Source organism: Paroedura picta, chromosome 9 (assembly GCF_049243985.1).
Source record: "Paroedura picta isolate Pp20150507F chromosome 9, Ppicta_v3.0, whole genome shotgun sequence".
Taxonomy (NCBI): Eukaryota; Metazoa; Chordata; class Lepidosauria; order Squamata; family Gekkonidae; genus Paroedura; species Paroedura picta.
Window position 1 is genome coordinate 29039170 of NC_135377.1, and position 20676 is coordinate 29059845.

The window sequence follows — 20676 nt, forward strand, 5'->3', positions numbered from 1 at the left end:
AGAGATGGTATATATAGAATTTTTATTTTTCTGCAAACATTGTTACAATCAGATACTATGAGATGATGATAATGCTAACAAAAATGATCAAAAATCCACACCCACAAAATAGTATAAAGAGAAAAGAATACTATTGTTGGTATCATAGTAAGTCTGTAACAAAAATAATGGCCTTCTATACTTATTAGATTTTCAAAAAATAAACTTTACAAAAATCTAAATTATGATACATTTCTAATTTATTTGTATGTTGGTGTTGGGTGAGCGTCTGTGAGACACTCCCTCCCCCATTAGTATTTTAGAGCATTTTAAACATATACCAGTCTTACTGGGCCCATGCCAGATTTTTAAAAAATTCCATTTGAACTGACACCCTACAAACACATGTTACCACTAACCGCTATTGAGCTTAAAGAAATAAATGAAATGCTATATCTTTGGCAATACAGCACTTGGCATTTTGTCAAGGATTCATAGGAGAAAGGTATGTCTCCTTCCATTCTACACTTTCTTCCATCCTATGCAATAAATATTTTTACCATCTACAGAAACTCGTGTATGCATTCCATTTACAGTAATTTTTCCTTAAACACGCTCACCAGTATTTAATGGCATCAACACTCTTTGTATATGTTTGTGTGTATATGAGAAAGATAAATAACAAATAGCCTGCTTTAAATATATTCACAAAAAACATTCTGGAGCGGTTCAGAAATATCTCAATATACCCTAAATATTGTGATGTTTACAGAGTGATATGATGACCACGATATCTAGGTGGCTTGTATACCAGGGCTAAAATTGGTATAATTTAGTGATAAATATATACTCAACCAGCAGTATAGGTAACAATACATCAACATCTACTGAAACAAAAGCCAACATACTAAACAAAAGCCAACATCCACCCCAGGAGTTCTGTTGCCATCTACTAAACAGGATACTGCATACCAATGTTACCACACCATGAAGGTCATCAGTAAATGCATGGCAATGAATTACAATGTAATCCAGCCAGATGCAACATTTCCACACACTACAACCTTGAAGAAATTACTTTATGAAGTTGCCTATGGAGAACCCAAATGGAACCCAAGTCAACAATTTTAGCCCTGTTTAGAACAAAGCCTCCATGCAAATGTCATAGTATATAATTCATAAGATGGACCTTGTCTGGAAATCATCATTATACCAAGCAGAGGACTGAAGCCAAAAACACAGGGAAGAATAGAAGTTATAATGGTAATCTCACAGCAGGTAGAATTTGAAGCAGCCCAATAGCTCAGCAGATGTTAAAGTCATAAAGGTAAGCATTTGCCCTCTGTAAGGTACAGCTACTGGCAACAGTAAATTCAGCTCCATAAATCTGGCAACCACAGGATCATACAGAAGAAAGACCCATGAGACAGTGTTTATAATGTTTCATGGGACAAGCCTATAATATGTCCACACTACTTTTTCTTTACTCCAAATAAATAAACAATAAATAATTGCATGTACGTTTTCAGGCTTGACAGTTCGCAAAGAAAGAAGATGGGAAGAGACACAAACATGAACATATGTACCTGAGACAGACCATTGGTCTATGTTGCCCAGAACTCCCACTCCTTGTTTGGGTGACTTGAGTGATATGGGAACCAAGGGATGGAGGGATGAAATGTTTCTTTTTAAAAAAAATTGATTGTGTTATGGCATAAGTGCATTATTGCTCACGTCCAGACCCTTAAAAAGGGAGGGGGCATGATGGGAGGCAGGACCGCCCACTCTCCAGAGAAAATGAAAAACAAATGCCATAACTGGAGTCCCAAACAGTGACGAGAGAAAAACACAGATGCAGAAGGCCAGGTTCAAATTCGGAGTCTACATTTAGAAATCTGATGTGGTCAAAATGTGCCGGCAAATTATAACTGTGGAATCAGGTGCACAGTTAAATTGGTCACAGCTTTTACTGAACCACATCAATGATGACTGGAAAGATTCAGATTAATGTGGTTGCAATACATTCTCTTCCTACAGAGAGCTTCATGCCTAAAAAAGCTGCATTATGACACAAGTGACACAGTTTCCACTCGCATGGCATATCTTTGCTTGGTAGAGGTGTGCTGTCTGTCAAAACTTGCTTGAACAAAAATGTGGAGATCCACAGAGAAAGCTGATTTTTCACTGGTGACTACTGCTGTTGTGACCTTTGCTAATGATCGGTATACCACTAAATGGATGGGGATAATCCTTGCCTCTGTGCATGCTGAATGCATTTTACCTGTGAAGATGCAAAACATGGGATGGTGAAGAATAATGGGTGTCACCAGCAGTACATAGGCTAGGTGCCTGGCTCCTCATCAAGAACTGGAAAGTTAAGAAGATCACCCAAGCACTCTTCAATTCTACATGCCTTAGCCAAGAAGTCCCACTCTTTCACCAGCAGTTGCGCCAGTATCTATTTACAGATTCACATGTTGAAGGAGATAACATAGCCACCAAGATGCATAATGTTACAGAAAACCTTTTTCTTCACTTTGTTTATTCTGCTCAATTATGTGTAAATATATATATATTTGCTAATATAGTAGTTAGGATCCCTACTGCATTCATCTGTGCATGGTGTGAACTGTGGCCAGCAAGTATGCCTTTTCTCCAGTTACTTAGACTTGGCTGTTTGTAAGTGGGACACTGCTATTGCCTGTTGAATAAAAGAGGACTGTTTTGTCTATACATGCCTCCCACAGGGCACCTCACTCAGCAGGTGCTAATTTGTTATAGGTCCATGGTCCTAGAGAAATATGCCTGGCCTTGAGCCAGGCCAAGGCCTTTTCGGTCCTAGCCCTGACCTGGTAGAATGAGCTGCCAAGAGAGCTGAGGGCCCTGAAAGAGGTGTCAAAGTTCCACAGGGCCTGCAAAACAAAGCTCTTCTTCCTGGTCTTTGACTGAGGTGGACTAAGATCTATTTTCCCCCTTCAGGCTGTGCTTTACCATCGAGCAACCCCCCCCCCCGGTGGATGACTGTAGGAGGGGGAGGGATTTAGCCATATATCTTGGTTTTGTTTTATGTCTGGTTATATGGAGTTAGGGTCTTAATGGGTTTATATTTGATGTAACCTGCCTTGAGTCAATGGACAAAGGTGGGCTACAAATCTAATAAATAAAGAGGCCTCCTGCACCTTCCCTTGAAGTTCTGGGACTGAATTAAAAACCAAATTATCCTTTAGACAAAGGATGGCAGAGCCAGCTATATTACTAATCTCAATAAAGAAAGTGACACATACAGTACCATCCTAAACAATATTGCCTTCTAAGGCCAATGAGCTTAGACTGGCATAACTCTGCTTAATATGGCACTGTTAGATTCCAACTGTTAGATCCAGAGTGACATAGTGGTTAAGATCAATGGTCTCTAATTTGGAGAACACAGTTTGATTCCCCACACCTCCATAGGCAGTCATCTGGGTAATCTTGGGCTACAGTTCTCTTACGGCTTTCTTCACAGAGCAGCCCCACCTACCTCACAGGGTTTCTGCTGTGGGGAATGTGACTGTAAGCCACTGTAAGCCACTTAAGAGACTTCTTCAGATAGCGAAAAATGAAGAAGTGGAGTATAAAAAACAATTCTTCTCTTCTTCCATAACTAATATTAAGATACATGGAGACTAATACTGTCCTATCTTATAGTCACACTGAGAGGCATAAAAGAAATTTAAAACCCAACTTAATTTGGGCTGGTTCTCAGTGATTGTATAGGGCAATATAAATAAACTACAATATGAATCATCATTGGGGAAAGAATCTGATCATCATTAAGAAGGAATAGCCATCAGAGGTACCTATCCTATGTAGGGCTATATTGTATTTGATTACCTCATGTGGCTTTTCTTTGTATTACCTGATATTTCTTCTAGTTCTTAGCTGCAAAACACATGACTCCATAAAATGGTCTCCCTTGGAGACTTCAGTATCTATTCGTTAAGGAAGTTCAGCACTTACAGGAAAGCAAACAATAAACTAACCAAAATTTGATCTAGAGTAACCAATTGATTTCTTTTAATGTAAATTCTAGTCAGTGGTATGAAAAAAAACTGGATTATTCCACACATACACCCATTTACAATATTTGTTGTGGTAGTCAACGATTCATTTAAAATAAGATGTACAATGTTTTCTACTAAATGCAAGACAGTTGTTATAGTAAAGTCATTTTTAAATATTGTGTGTGTATGTTTGTGCGTTTGTGCCTGTGTGTGTGTGTGTGTGTGAGAGAGAGAGAGAGAGAGAGGGAGAGAACGCACGAATATATAATCCCAAAGGATAAATATTTATCCCCTAAGATGTGGGGATAAAGATTTTAATGGCATCTTGCTTCAGGATTCAAAATAAATAAGGCAAAGATGAGTTTCCATCTTCTTAAAATGAAATTACAGAGATTAAAATATATAAACACAAAATGAATGTATTCCATTTGCATATTATATTTCGCTCTTAAAGTTGATATTGAAGATTAAGGGTCAGCATTTAATCCTCACTATCCTAATCCCTAAAATTACAAAGACAAGCATAAGTGCATGTCTGCTGCACTAAATTACCTTTAAAAAAGCAAATTCCAAATGAAAAGGGAAGCATATTTATATTATGGTGATTTAAAATCTGTCGCCTAAACACATCTTCTCCCCTCCATCCGCTGACCTAAATTACACACTAAAAGCTTGCTTGTCTGCAAATGGGCAGCTAACACTTTGAGACAATCCAGAGATTCTTCACTTGTGCAGAATTGTGCCAACAATTTTTCTCACTACAATAAACACTGTCTCGTTCATATTCTGCAGAAACAAGAGACACATTATAAAACACGAGAGTTTCTTTACTCTTTTCAGCAATTTTTTTTTGGATACAGCTAATTATAAAAAAAATGAACCCTATTAAAAAGGGATAAAAGATGTGTCTTTCAAGATAAGAAGTATGGAGCTAAACTAATGAAACTTTAGTGGGTGTTGTATCACATGCAGAGCAAAGGAAACTATAATTGGCTGAAGGCTTCTAAATTATTTTAGTATTCTACCTTATTTTAGACTAATCTTACCTTTCTGGTTCTCACAACTATACTATAAACTAAGTCACATTTTTTTGGGCTGGAAATGAGAAATCTGTTGACAGAAGGTTAAGAAGGGAGAAATTCTGTACCACCATCCCTAGGCTCCCAGCCCATGTGGCTACTGCTCCATGCAGGTACCAGAGTCCCAGGGATAAACCTTGTCAGGGTTGGAAATGGTTCCTGAAAAAAGGGAAAGGCTATGAAGATCATGGTCTTGCTAGATCCAACTCATAAGCATGCTTGATGAACATATATACAATGTTCAATGGATTTAAAGAACCACAAGAATAAGAAAAACAATTGTTATAACTGTTTTATAAATGATTATGTAAAAAAAAAAGCTTTTGTGAAGTTTGTGCACCATATGTGGTAAATTTTATATCAGATTTCATGCTTCTACATACAAAGGTTTGTACTAGCAGAACAACATCTTTGGATTTAGTTTCACTTTTCTCATGCAAAAATCTAGCATACATGTAACACACACATATTTTATAAACTGAGGACTCCTATATGCAGAACTTGATCCTTAAATGTCATTCATGGATAAGCAGCTCTCTCTATGGGTGGCCACACATTTTGCCCAAGCAAATGAGTCAAGTCTGAGATGATAACAGTACCACTGGGTCCAGTGGATGGAATAAGAAAATGGGGACTGTTTTGTCTGTCATCTGCTTCCGGGCCCTTATACCTAATAGCCTGGTCTATCATAAGCATCTGAGATGCTGGCAGCACTGCTAAGGAATGGAATGCTCCCAATGTGTCCGGCCAATTCAGGCCTCATCCCCCCCCCCACACACCTTTTGTTTGTTAGCACTGTCACAGATAGCTGCTGTTTTCTTTCTGAGGCGGGGGAGGCAATACAAAAAATATCACCTACCTCAATCTAAACCACTGCATTTTATACCTCTACATCTGGAAGATATGCCAGAAGTATAATTCATATCCTTTAGTTTGTCTTCTATTTTGCCCAACTACATCCTTATCTACATTTTAAATTCTTATCTAAATTCCTCCTGATGTTCTTTTTTTTTTAATTCATTCCATAATCTTCAGTAGTCATTATAAGACATATCCCACAGAGATGCTGAGGGCAGGTTAAATATGACTATTTACATGTCACACCTTTCACTGATTCCAGATTCTTTGGTCTTCTGGTCATCTCCTTACATGTGTTGCAAAAAAAGAAATCAATAGACAAATTAAAGTGTAGAAACAGATGTAAGTATAAGCGATAACAGAGTGAGATAAAAGAAAAAACTGCATATGTGTGGTGTGACGACTTCTTTAGTATTCCAGAAGAATTCATTTTTTATTGAATAACAATTTTCTGATTTAAAGTGATGGGGAAGGGCTCTGAAGGAAAAGAAATCTGTCCACATCTATGAAGTATTAACATCCACTGGAATATCTGACTATTTTCTGTCAGTCCCCCAAGGCTTCTGACAAAAAAACAACAACTTGGCTTTGTTTTCAATGCAGCTTGCCATGTGACACAAGGGAATTGCTGTTGGAGACACATAAGCTGAAAGCCCCCCACAGGTTACAGGTTTCCCTGTAAAGAGATGCATCATATAAGTCCCTATTAAGCAGCACTGAGTAATTTTTATATTAAAAAAAAAAAGCTGAAGCATTTGCAACTGCACTTGCTCACATTCATTCCCTGCTCTTGTTTTTCTGCATTTTCCTCTCTATGCCTCTTTGTTGACATCCTCAGTGCTAAAATGTAGGTTGCAAACGTGACCTCAGGACCTGTCATTTTTCACTTAAGCTATCCTGTAAACCTTTTCTGTGAAGCTTTTGGCACAGTCCCCCAGTCCTAATCACTATCTGATACAAAGTATTTGTGAAAAGTATTTATCGTTTATTTATGTCTGCCATCCCTTCCTTCTTTTCATCTCCCTTTCATCATATTTTAGATCGTGACCTTCTCAGGGCAGAGACATGTCTTCTTCACCTATAAAGCCCTGTGCAAATGGATGATTAAATTCATAAAACAAAATTAATCAAGCATTATATACTTTGAAGGCTCTCCATACAAAGAGCACAACTATAATGTATTGTTTTGTTTTAAATGAACCACAAACAATTTAAATAGTATTTCTCCCAAAACAGTCAAACAAAATATTCTGTGTTTAAAAGAACGTATGAGCCACTTTTAGGACAGCCGTCATTTTTCCAAGTACAATCACGGCACATACAGACTAATGAAAACAGCAACAATTATTAATCATTTTCATTCTGATAAAATCGTACTCTTCTATTAATCAAATCTCTATCAAGTGCTGACATACATTACTGATGAAGGGAGCACTGACTTTTGCAATCTTATAGCCTGAAAATCTGGTTTCGTCTCTAAGGTGCTACAGGACTCATGTCTAGCTGTACTACAAAAAACAGTTATGCCAGGCTGGCTGAATAGAGTATAAACTCCATCAAAATAAAGAATGCAACCACATTTAATGAAAACAAATTATAATCCCTGGAAAAAAGTCAACCATCTGCCTTTCCTTGGAGTTTTTACAGCCTTAACCATTCAAGGTCTATATACCACTAAGAATAACAGGCTGCCTTGTTACTAGCATCCAAAGTATTTTATAAAGAAAATATGTCATTGTTTACAAAACAATTTTATAAAGAGAACATGTTACATATGTTTAAAACACTAAAGACTAATATTTATGATGTATACAGGTGTTTTAGGTATGAAGGCTAGAATGCCCATGCCCTACAGCAAGCTTTCTCAACCAGGGTTTCATGAAACCCTGGGGTTTCTTGAAAGCCCTGGAAGTGGTTCCTGAATATATATATTTTTAATTTATTAAACGTTTATTGGGCGATTATGACCATATATGACCCAGGTGGGCATATACACAGCTCATATACACAGCTATGCTTCCCAATCATATTCTTCATGATTGCATGACTTCTGGAGTTTCTCAAAGCCTGAAGATTACTTCAGGGGTTTCTTAACAGTAAACAAGTCAAGGAAGGCTGCCCTAAAGGATTGTGTGTGTGTGTATGTATTTATACTCGGAGATCAACATGAGTATGTGACATCTCATGCATTGTGTTAATAGTTACATTTCTGTTACCATGGTTCATCTCAGCCAAAGAGATGAATTTCAGGGAGGAATACCAAAGATATCAGATAAAGTTACAAACAAAACTTGTATATGTAATCCTGTACCCACCTAATTATGAATTAGCTCCACTGAACACAGTGGGACATATATATACAAAATAGATGGCAGGATAGCAAACTTGAATGAAGGGTTTTTAAATGGTCAGCTGATGACATCATCATCTTTAGAGTATATTTCTTAAAAGCTTCATTAGCACACATTTCACATTAGCACAGTCTTTTCTGATGACTATTTCAGGCACCAGTTATTGTGCAACTTTTACAAGACTGACTTTCATGATGACCATATTGGGGAAAGAAAGGAAGACTGATCTGAGCACGTACCTAAAGAGTTACCAAAGACTGCAGAACAACACAAAGGAATTCTCTATATTTTAAAATAGTTTTAAATATCAGTATGCCAGCTTTATAGTTGAATCCCCAAAGACAGTTATACTCTTCCAAGACCATGTACTTTATTGAGTTTGGAAGGACGCAGCTGCTTAGTCCTGCATTGTTAGGATCCCAACATTTAGCACCCACATTCCAAATTATTTCTTAAGGATGAAACTTATTAATGCATAGAACTATATACATATTTCAGCAACACTGCTTGTTTGTTTCTATCACTGAAATGAACTGAGGTTTGCTAGATTGTGATCACTGTCTGTGCTATGGATTCACACATGTATCTGAGGATATTGCAGAGTCAGCCTGACATAATCATGCCTCAAAAGCATTTCATATCCTCTTGCTCAGGAGGACATTCTGTTATTACTCAACCAACTGTTTGCTCAACCAACAGTAAATTTCTTACTTTTATGAGTGGGGAGTACAGGCTCGCTAAGTGTACAGTATTCAAATTAATCAAATATAAACAGTCAGTGGCATTTGACCCTACAGTGTTCCATTCCTCCTCGTCATTCCCTTTCACACTCTTCTACAGTCCTCACCATCCCCTTGTAAACTCAGCCTTAAAGAAATCAGTGGGGTTGGGGAGACAGAAACGGGAAAGAAAAGAGAAAATGAAACACAGAACAGAAAAAGGGATAGGGAGAGGTAGGATGTCCTCTTTTTTTATACATTCTTGCCCAACCTTCTGAACCTTCATTTCTGTAAAACAAAGCTATGAAGGATGGAGCAAGGGTGGACTGGGTGGCCAAAAGGGCACAGGGAAAGGTCCTACCCCTCTCCCAACATGTCTTCTGAGGTAGGACTTGCTGGGGACAATCCTGACAGCACCCACTGGAGAAGAGATGTGAAGGCCCAGCAGAAAAAAAATCAGAAAAATAGAAGGCATTTAAAAAATGTTATGAAACTGGTATTTCGGTGTCCTACTCTCACTTTGCATAATCCAAGACAAGCATGCTGTCTGCCACAGGGCATGATTTTCCCTACAATAGTCAGGTTAGGAAAAATCCTTCACCCCCTTAAAAGCCAATTGTACAAAGACATTCTTGAAAAAGGGGGTGTTGACAAAGTAAGCATCCACATATCCGATTATGCACAGCAGCAGCCACGCCAGGCTGCTGCCAGGTCCTTGCGCCAAGGTGGCATGGCCTGCTGCTTCCAGCATACACATGGGGGAGGGAATCCCCCGGTGTACATGAACTGCCCTGGCATAGCGTGCGCGTACACAACGCTGGAGCTTGGAGAGCCTGGTAAACTGCGTGGCGACAGCAGGAAGGAAGTGGGGGGCATGTGGGCCCCACTGCATGCTGGCAGAAGAGCGGCATGCCAATCTCCCGCCAGCATGGGGGGTGGGAGAACAGTCCAGGTCTGTGGCTCTGCGAAGCTGACAGGGGCGTTTGGTGTCCCTGCAGGGCATTATGTCCCTGCATTATGCACAGGGTTGGCCCAGCAGGGCCACAGATGGTGCCCGCAGTATCAAACAAAATGTGGAAGTATCCATGTTCGCTTACCGCGGGCCATCTGAGGCACTGGGTCAGGCCAGGGCTGGGTGGTGGCTGGGATGGCATCAACATCATGCACAATCGGGGATTAGCCCTGCTGATCTGCCGCCACCAGTGCAGCCTTTCCACCCCATGCATAATTGGTCCATGGGGATTTTCCTCATGATACTTTTTTCTCCTGCATAGAACAGCCTGGAGGTGAGGTGGGTGATACTCAACTGTAAATTCAGTCAGTTGCACTTCACAAAGTTCATGTGTTACAGAAAACTCCACTAAGGTTGAGAATTGCACAGGACAATCCAAAGAGAGTGCTTATTAATTCTAAGTCTAGTGCACGGATATGCAATAGGAAAGTCAACCAGTTACAGCTAGCCTAGTTGCAGGTCATCACATTTGGACACTGAAATGTGCCAGAAGAAGAGAAATGACTCAATCACAGCAGAAGGTGAATGGTGACGTGTCATCAATCTATGGAAGATTTCATTATAGCCATATGTGCCATCATGAGCAATTCAGATCCTACTGTTGACCTTGCTGTGGCTACTTGAAAAGCACAGCTGGCGCATATCACTAATGTTGCATTGGAGAGACCAACCATGCAATGCCTGACAGCCAGTGTGGTTTAACAATGAGAGAGTCAGACTAGGAGATTCAGGTTCAGATCCTTACTCTGCCAATGGAAACTTGCTACATTACCTTGGCCTAGGCACACACTCTCAGCCTAATGGTCCTCACAGGGCCATTGTGAAGATAAGATAGAGCAGAGGAGGGGGGAAAAAAACATGTTGCTTTGAGTCCCCACTGGGAAGAAAAGCTAGGTATAAATGAAGTAAAATAAAAAAACCCTGTGTGTTCCCCCACATGCTACATGCAACAGCCACCACTCATTCAGGATCAAAAAATAGCAGCCCTCCACTCCACCTAGACTCACAATGGTAAACATTCCCTGGCCAGCAGAAGTTCCCAAAGTAGTCTGAAACAGAGGAAAACATTGTTAGATTAACTAGAAAATCAATTCAGTTATTATGAGCCTCAACAGTTAAAAGTCTGCATCTTTGTTATTGTAATGTGTTAATGTTCAAAATGTTCACTCCACAAGAATTGCCACTGATTGTCCTGAAACCATCCCTTTAAAAACAAACAGACAAACCAAAAACAGGGGACTTTGTTGATGTGAAATTATTTCAAAGATCGTATCCCAAACTTTCACTTTCCACAACATGCCATAATTTATCCAATTAAGGCACTGCTGGCAAACTCAAAATGCTACGAGTTCAGGATTATTTTGCTTGATGATGCTGGCCGGAATGGAAAGACCTTCTGATAGGACGATTGTTCCTGACCATGAGGGCACATACTCTTAGGCCAGCACATGTGAATGGAGGGATATGAAGGTCAACAAAGGACAATGCCCACTTCTACCAGAGAAATAGCAGAATAAGTACTGCTAGCTATTATCCTTTCTTGCTGAATGCCCAGTTTTTGTGTTAAGGGGAAGACAGTTGTGTTTGGGGAAGACAGTTCTCTGAGACTGGAGAGCAGTATTGTGAAGAGAATTTTGTGTGCCTGCTAATACAACTTTCTCCCCTGTAGCTAAATGCTCCGCCCACACACCAGTAGTTAGTAGGGCCTTTTCACTGTGAAAGATAACCACAACTCAATTGACACAATGGATTTCCAAAGGAGGAAAGAAGTGTAAAAAAGAGTCCAGCCTTATGTCTATCTTCAATGCTCATTCACAAAGAGGGTAAACATGGGATGTGGATGAAAATCCAACTCATATTAAGTGGCCTGTTTTTTTCTGTTTCTTTTCCTCTCCCTCACCCCAGCGCTGAGTGTAACCTAATGTGAAAATTAGAGTAACATACTGTTTGTGTATCTTGGACCATAACCAAACAGCTTTCACCAGCAGGATTCAAAGTGTAGAAATTACCTTAGAAATAATTTCCAGGTAACTTTGAGCATCAAATGCTTGTGTTAGCAATCACAGCTCTTCCTGTTTATTATTTGCTCTCTCTAATAAAGCTTATTTAATGCAAATCACCTGTGTTTTTATTGAGTAAATGGAAGCAGGTGAAGAGAATGCAGGATTTTGGGACTTCTTGCAGGAGCACTCTTAGGTATACAGTTGGTGAGCTGTGTTTGAAGGAAAAACAACCTAATGGGTCATAAATAAAAATTCATGATGGGTAAGACATAGAGTAGGTATCTGCTGCAAGCATCTTGCATGGCAAGCAAGCAGTTTTGAAGGGGTTGTTTGGTTGATTTTATGTGCTGAAGTTTAGTAGAAATTTAATGAGGAAAGAGTTAATGTGAAAGACTGGCAGCTTCCTTTGCCAGAGGCATTAGACCAGGCTTTGTCAACCATGGTTTATCAACCCCCCTGGGATTTCTTGGCAGCTCTGGGTTTCCTGAATGGGTGGGAGTTAATAGGAAGGACCTCAGGTGGGCATTTACACAGCTATGTTTCCCAACCATATTCTGCGCAATTACGCCATTTCTGGGGTTTGAAGTCTGAATAATGTTTCAGGGGTTTGAGAAATGCTGCATTAGATCAACCAAAGGTTCCCTAATGCACCTTCCCTGTTGTTGCCTTGTCAATGCTAAGGACATTTCTGATGCACTTGTAGCTTAGTAGTTTTGCACTCAGAAAGTTCAACACCCAGCAGTTCCAGTTTAAAGGGGTTAGGCAGTAGCTGATGTGAAAGACAATCTGAAACCCTGGCGGGCTACTGCCAATCAAAGTGGGCAATGACGATCTTGAGAGATCATTGAACTGATTCAGCACACAGCAATCTCCTGTGTTCACATGACTTGAGTTGGGTACTATAGAATAGGCTAAGAGACCTACCAGGTCCCTAGTGAGGAGGGAGAAAAGCAATGATGCTGAAACCAGGACTTGGTGAGTCAATAATGGTTTCACAAGCTAACAACTCAAATAAATCATTCTGCATTGCATGTGAACTAATTTAATGTTTTCTATTTTTGGTTTAATGTCTGTACAATCAGTATCTATATCTATACAAAAAAATACGTTGCACAATTTTTGCATGTAACATTGTACATTAATTTACTAAGCCTGCATTTGGGAATATTCTCCATTTCACTTGGCTAGTGTATCAACATAAAATGATAAAATTAATATGATGCTAGGCACTAAGTCATAGTTATCTAAAATGACAGTATACAGAATTTGTTGTTTATAAGATGATAATTTCTAAAGAATCAGCTTGATTCCACCTTGAATGCTACTGCGGTTCAGGTCTGAATCAAAGATTGATAATTCAATAGCAGCACAAATATAAAAGATCAGGGGCCTTGCAAATCTCTTTCTATGTGTGGAGCTAATACATGAGAAATTCTATCCACTTCTCTCAGCTATATGGGTATATGATCTCTTGTACACAAGCCAACCATGCTGGCCTCACATTCATGACCAAGTTAAATTTCCTTCTTCTCTATACATGCTTGCCTGAAGGTGGGTAATGACAATCACACGTATTCCGTATATATGTTGGAGCAAATATATATAGATAGGCAAGGGAACAGCTTGCTCGTCTGTGAGCAGGATCCATCCACATGCTGCCCCATTTGTATGAAACAGTGCCAATGTCTAATGGGTCCCTTTTGGGAGCTAAATTCTCAAAATAGATAGTTAACAGACTCCCAGTTTACATGGATATAATGTCTGAAGAGGCTGGTTGATTATGCTGGATCACATATACGGCATGGCCGACAGGGATGAGTTATAAATTTAATAAATTTACATGATGCCTAGTCAGTTCACTAGAACTGAAAGGCATTTTTGAAAGAGACCAGTAGCTGCATTTTGTTTCCTTCTCTTTACGCCTGGGGTCCCCAACATCTTTGAGCACGCAGGCAACTGGCAGCTCCAGAAGGTGAAGTCAGGTTAAATAACTTCCTTCTTTCAAATCATGGGAAGAAAATCCTGAATATGGAATGAAACCACACACTGCTTAAAGAAAGCCCAGGTGCTTCCCTGTCTTCCTGATGCTCCAGTTTGAAAAGGGCAGCCAGTAACAAGTCCTGCGTTATAGTGGCTCTGTCCACTTTCTGAAAAGCTTGGCAGGTCCCAAGGGAAGTGCCACACTGGGGAACTGTGCTTTAAAGCAATGTGTATGAATGAGTACTTATCCCTTCATTTGCTTAAAATAAGAGCAAAAATATTTATCATTTCACAGCACTTCAGGATGCAGTGCTAGGACCCAGCTTTCCCCCAGATACGGCTTAATATGCTACGTAAACTTGCAACACCAAAGAGCATGGCAGGATAGAAATAAGTGTGTATACTGCTAGAAACAACAGGTCTAAAATATAAGCTACAACTCAAAACAATATGTTGCGCATTAGCAACAGACACAACATTTCCCCATCAAGTCAGTATCATGGTCTCTGGGGAAATCTATTGGCTTCAACTCTATTTGTATATTTGGTTCACATATTTTGACTTCATTCTGAAAACTCTATACATCTTTGCCTCTACCTTGTCCTTTATCCTCTCATCCAACCACTTTACTTGGCTCCTTTTCATTCTTTTGCTTAACTCCACCCTTTTATTTCTTCCTGCCCGTTACATGCACGCAGATGTTTGTAGCATGCTCCCTGTTGATCCTATGCGGTGCTAGAAACATTCTTTGATGTGACATCCTCTCTTCAAATAATTTCTTGAGCACTCTTATTTCTTTTACTCAGCCACATACCTTCTTCACTTCTGAACGCAGCAGGAATAAAAAAAGTTCTATGCAAGAACAAATACACATTTAATGGGAATATATTTGATTATTTCATACCTTTGCATCTGTCATTTCCTCCTGAGAAACAAATAATCACAAAAGGGGTAAGAAAACGGATTTTGCAAAATTAAACAAAGAGGACATGGTAAATCCCACAATAGGCTAATTAGAAATTAATCTAGTTTTGAACTTGTCCAACTTAGTCCTATATATAATTCTAAATGTTTGGGGAAGGGGTGTGAACAAATGCTAGTAGTATGCAGGGGACAATGTTTTATTAACTCATTCAACCCTAATTATAGAATCCCTTGATCGGGGGTAGTCAACCTGTGGTCCTCCAGATGTTCATGGACTACAATTCCCATGAGCCTCTGCCAGTGTTTGCTGGCAGGGGCTCATGGGAATTGTAGTTCACTAACAACTGGAGGACCACAGGTTGACTACCCCTGCCCTAGATGACCTTTACATTATTGGCTAATAATTGTAATATTCTCCACATAAGGTTATTTTACGGTTTAAAAGGTGAATTTTCTTGTAAATTGTAAAACTGAAGAACAAATCTTGATATAATAGTGTTGTTTTAACTGCTTACAGGTTTAGAGAAACAACAATAAAAATATATCTTAGGAAAATCTTAAACTGGAATAGCAATTTCTAAAGTACATATGGAAAACCAAGTACTGGAATTTACTACTTGTGACCTAATTATCTCATAATTCTGCTTAATGATTAATCTTGCAGATTTAAAGATAGTACAAAGTTTTCATACTATTAACAAAATGTCCCATATAATGTGTCTGTGCTAGCTGGTGTCATCAACCCCCGGTCCGCGGCCCGGTGCCGGGCCACAAAGGCCACGGTACCGGGCCACCAGCAGCCACGCCTGCCTCCCCCCGCCCGCAGCGAGAAGGAAGGGAAGAGGCAGGCGCAGCCACCGGCACGCCGGTGACGCAAATGCGCATGCGCGCAGTTGCCGCGCATGTGCGTTAGCGCCCCCTGGCTGACGGCTCTCCCCTCACTCCGTAGGCAGTCCCTGACCTGAGAAAGGTTGGGGACTGCCATGTGCTAGAATGGCTGCAGATCAACAACCAGCTGCCATCAAAAAGGCCATGAAAAGGCAAAAAAGCTTTGTATTATTCCATCATAGCAAGATCCAGCTCTGAGACCTGACCCTCTGCTTGCTTTGTTGTTGTTAGTTGCAAAGTCGTGTCTGACCCATCACAACCCCATTGACAATGATCCCCCAGGCCTTCCTGTCCTCTACCATTCCTTGAAGTCCATTTAAGTTTGCACCAACTGCTTCAGTAACTCCATCCAGCCACCTCATTCTCTGTCGTCCCCTTCTTCTTTTGCCCTCAATCACTCCCAGCATTAGGCTCTTCTCCAGGGAGTCCTTCCTTCTCATGTGGTGGCCAAAGTATTTGAGTTTCATCTTCAGGATCTGGCCTTCTAAGGAGCAGTCAGGGCTGATCTCTGGGACTGACTGGTTTGTTCGCCTTGCAGTCCAAGGGACTCACAAGAGTCTTCTCCAGCACCAGAGTTCAAAAGCCTCAATTCTTTGACGCTCGGCTTTTCTTATGGTCCAACTTTCGCAGCCATACATTGCAACTGGGAAGACCATAGCCTTAACTAGATGCACTTTTGTTGGCAGGGTGATGTCTCTGCTTTTTAGGATGCTGTCTAGATTTGCCATAGCTTTCCTCCCCAGGAGTAAGCGTCTTTTAATTTCTTTGCTGCAGTCTGCTTGCTCGTATCTGTCATATTTTACAACATCAGAGAGAAATTAGGCAGCAGCCAGGCCTTGTCTGTCATGCCTAAATCTAGTTCAATAATCCACTTATAATAATACCAGCAACCAACTACTAGTGCTAAGGCTAGAGGAAAAGGAAGGGAGGATAGTAACGGGCAGCAGCAACATATAATTCCACTGTGCCTGAATAGTTCTTGTCTAAGCAGAAATGTATGTTAAATTTAAATTAGTATAACACTTGAGTTAGGTTTTAAATGGTGTTAGCCACCTGGCTTAAAGTGCATTAAAATGCAGCGACTAAAAGTAATTTGGGCTGCATTGTATGTGTGTGATATCTGGGATCTTAAATCCTCCCTCTCCGCAAATACATCACTATTTATATCTGCACTTACACAAACATTCATATTGACACACATACACGCAGGCATTTATCCCTTGTATGAAACCTGTATTTGTATTTTGTGTAAGAAGTACTGTTATTCTGATTTGTAATATTTAACTGATATTTGAAATAAGCAATCTGGAACCATTCTCAAATAATTACAGTAAAGCTGTAAGAGCTATGAGAAATATAAAATAATGGTCACACCAAGAATTCCATCATTTGATTGAACATACACAACTTTAGTATCAATATTAAATTTCAAATAATTTAAAAAATTATAAATTATGATTTTATAACAACCTGTATATTTCATTTAGCGCAAATCTTATTATGATACAAAAAAGTTATCAGTATATTTATTGCTCAGTAGGCCTTACCTGTGCATTTTCAAATCCAGAGACTACATTCATGAACAGATATATTTCTATATCACTGGGGCCAGCACAGGCTAGGCAGCAGCTACTGGGCAACTTGCTACCATTTGACTTGCATGACACATGCAGGCCCAGTAGTGGTTAGAGTTCAGATTAAGATTTGGGAAATCAAGGTTCAAGCCTCAAAGCAATGACAAAACTTCACTGCGTGACATGCCAGTCATACACTCTGAGCCTAACCTACTTGACAGGGTTGTTATGAGGATAGAGGAGACAAGACTGATTTAAGTTGTTTTAGATGCCCATTGGGGATAAAGGCAGGGTATAAATGAAATAAATAAATATATTAATGTATTACATATTCATCAAAAACAAATGGTCTTTTGTTCCCAAGGTTTGCTGGAAAACTTGACTCCCAGATAGGTCTTAATTATTTATTAGGGAAGAGCAGGGGACAATCACAAATAGTGTTATTCTTCATTATGTGACTGGATTAAAGCTGAAAGAGTATTAGGTGGCTGATATGAATGGATGCAAAAGGATAATCCAAAACTGTTCAACGTTATTTATTATTATTTGTCATAAGGCATATTATTTGTCATAAGAACCATGAGATCTTAAGACTGTTTGACTTCCAGGCAAGAGACATTTGGAGGCAGTTTTCCTGCCCTGTGTCCTAACCCAGGTATTCCTTGGAGGTTGCCAACCCTACTTAGATTTTGAGATCTGATGGGACCAGACTTGCCTGGGCTATCTAGGTCAGGTTGTTCAATACATATAAGAGGAACACAGAATGTGGGAAGCATTAATCAATGTAAGAGGAACACAGAATGTGAGAAGCATGAATCACTGTAAACTTGAAATCATAAACAAGAAATGGAAAGTTTAAAGTCTTGGGAATGAATGAACTAAAAAGGCCTAAATTAAGTCATTTTTAGTCAGAAAACTTAAGTGCTTTAATTGAAGAATAGCAAACACAGAAGTAACAGATTTGTTTTAATGGTGATGTGATAGCACAGACAGTCAAGGACTATAATGCAAACTCTGTCAGTATAATATCAATAAAACCATCACTCACCCCAAATAACGATGACAAAGAAGAAACTGAAAGCTTTTATGAAAGTGTCAATAATCGGAAGTGACTGGAACCCACAAAAGGGGCAGGAAGAGAGTAGATTCAAATATTGTCAGAAAATCTGGTCTATGAGTATGAAATGAATCAACAGAATGTTTACAGAATTCTGTGAAGACATTTTCTTCATTTTGTGACCATGTATTTTTAGGTAACTAAATAAACAACTGTAAACATGAATATCCTTGGATGGCCAATAAAGAAATAAAATAGATGACATAACTGGAAGCAGAAGATGGATATGCTCTATTCTCTCAGCTAAAACAAGGGCAGAAGCTCATTGTGGTACAGACTGACCGATTATGCCCAGGGGGACATAATAGCTAGTGCATGACATCAATGCTGGCCCAGCCCCTTCCTGGCTCTGGCCCACTTTAGGGCCTCTGATGGCCTGTGGCAAGGGAACACTGATTTTTTAGTGTTTCCTTTTTTGCCTTGACCGCCATTCCCAACTCGCTGCATATTTGAGGCCACAGCATTATTCGGCAGACGAAACTGGTTCTTTTGTCTCCTGTTTCATCTGTACAACAACCCTGTGCAGTAGGTCTTTCGAGTCTTTCAATTCAACAACAACCTGTGTGGGAGGCCTTAAATGTTTCTTTGCTACCACAACCCTGTCCAAAGTAGCCCTTTCTGCCTGGGGAGCTGATCTTTATACTCTGCAGGTGGGCTGTAATTCCAGGAGCTTTCCAGGCCCCACCTGAAGGTTGGCTACCCCTGGGTTGGAAATATTCCTGGAAGTTTGGAGGTGGGACTTCAAAATCGTACAATGCCTCAGAGTCCAGCCTTCAAAGAAGCCATTTTTGCCTGCAGTTGGGAGGGAGTGGTGCAGGTGTGTCCCTCCTGGGCTATGGGCACACACATTTAACCCCATGCCCTTAGAATAAAACAATAAACAAACAGTTGTCTCATATGTTATTTTCATGCCTTTGTAATTAGTCATAGCTTCTAAGCTTTTTTCCAAAAAATAAATAAAAATGAGCTTGGAATAAACCAACTAAAGCAGCCCTCCTCCACCTTTGGTTTAATGAAAGTAGTGGACAGTAAAAGCAAACAAAATCCACAAATCAAGAATAACAGAACAAAGGATTTACTGGATAGCCTGAAAGTGAGGCAACATAAATTTAATTTACCTCAAGCAAACATCACAGAAGAGAAGTGATTTATGAAACAGTCTTAGGTAGCAGTGCAGAGCAAAATGTCAGCTTATGTTCCATAATTCTGTGCTCTCTCTTGACAGGGAGCAGGAAAGAAGAGACAGAATTTTGCCATTAAAGACAACATTAGGCAAGTTTGAAATAAGTTATTCAAATTTCTCTGAGCTGTGGATAGCCCAGTCTCGCCTCATCTCTTCAGATCTCAAAAGCTAAATAGGAACTGCTCTGATTAGTATTTGGATGGAACTGCACAAGGAATGATACTACTAGATGATGCGGCTGTTCTAATCTGGTTCTAAAGTGGCAGATACAGAAAACAAGGAGTTTCAAAACTAAAAACTATATATATAGTTAATAAACTAAAATACGAATGTCTATGACAAGGTATATTTGCATGCAGAATACTCTTTTTAAATTAACAGCAGCAGCCTTCCATCTGAAAGCATCAGTCAGTAATCACACAACATTTATTGAGAAGTTTTACAAAAGAAGAAAGCAACATTTCTGAGGTGGGGTATTTCACAGCAGTAAGATGTTTACTGAAAAAAACCCTATGTCTGAGCAATGTCAAATTTGTATCCACAAAAGATGTGGGGGAAATGGTTAAATAATAATATGTTTCAATGTTGTTGTTGCTATTGATATTGATGCAGTTACTGAATTTATGTATATCTGCCAGATTGGATTTCATGTTCCCTGTAAACCACCCTGAGCTGCAAGGGAGGACAGTATAAAAATGTAAGAAATAAATGAATGAATGAATTAATAAAAAATTAAAAATCCTGTATTTTTACTTCTCAATATAGTGGCCAAGTTGTGTGTTCTATACCTTTATTAAAATTGGGTTTAGATTGAAAGGACATTGCTCCCAGTGGATTGAACAGCAATATTGTTAATCTCCCTAACTACTTACACCCAGCTGGAGAAATGGGCCTTATGAAATGGGTAGAAAGAGGGATCTGTAATGGACAGAAAGGTGAAAATTGTTCCACTGTCTTGTACTGGTA

At 39.5% G+C, this 20676-nt stretch overlaps 1 protein-coding gene across 18 annotated transcripts in view; it reads right to left on the reverse strand.

Annotated features, from left to right (window-relative positions):
• The window catches only part of ZFHX4 (zinc finger homeobox 4), a 201753-nt gene that overhangs the window by 119513 nt on the left and 61564 nt on the right, over positions 1–20676 (reverse strand). For 15 of the 18 annotated variants that reach the window (XR_013234077.1, XM_077352086.1, XM_077352091.1 and 12 more), the window contains exons 4-5: positions 14929–14949; positions 11049–11090 (exon numbers count right to left, since the gene is read on the reverse strand). The exons of 2 other annotated variants lie outside the window; for them this stretch is intronic. Coding sequence is in view for 15 of the 16 variants with exons in the window: in XM_077352086.1 (XP_077208201.1) it covers positions 11049–11090; positions 14929–14949 (63 nt within the window). In the remaining variant the exon portion in view is untranslated. The remainder of the gene's footprint in view (positions 1–11048; positions 11091–14928; positions 14950–20676) is intronic. One more of the 18 variants, XM_077352095.1, reaches the window with a different exon arrangement.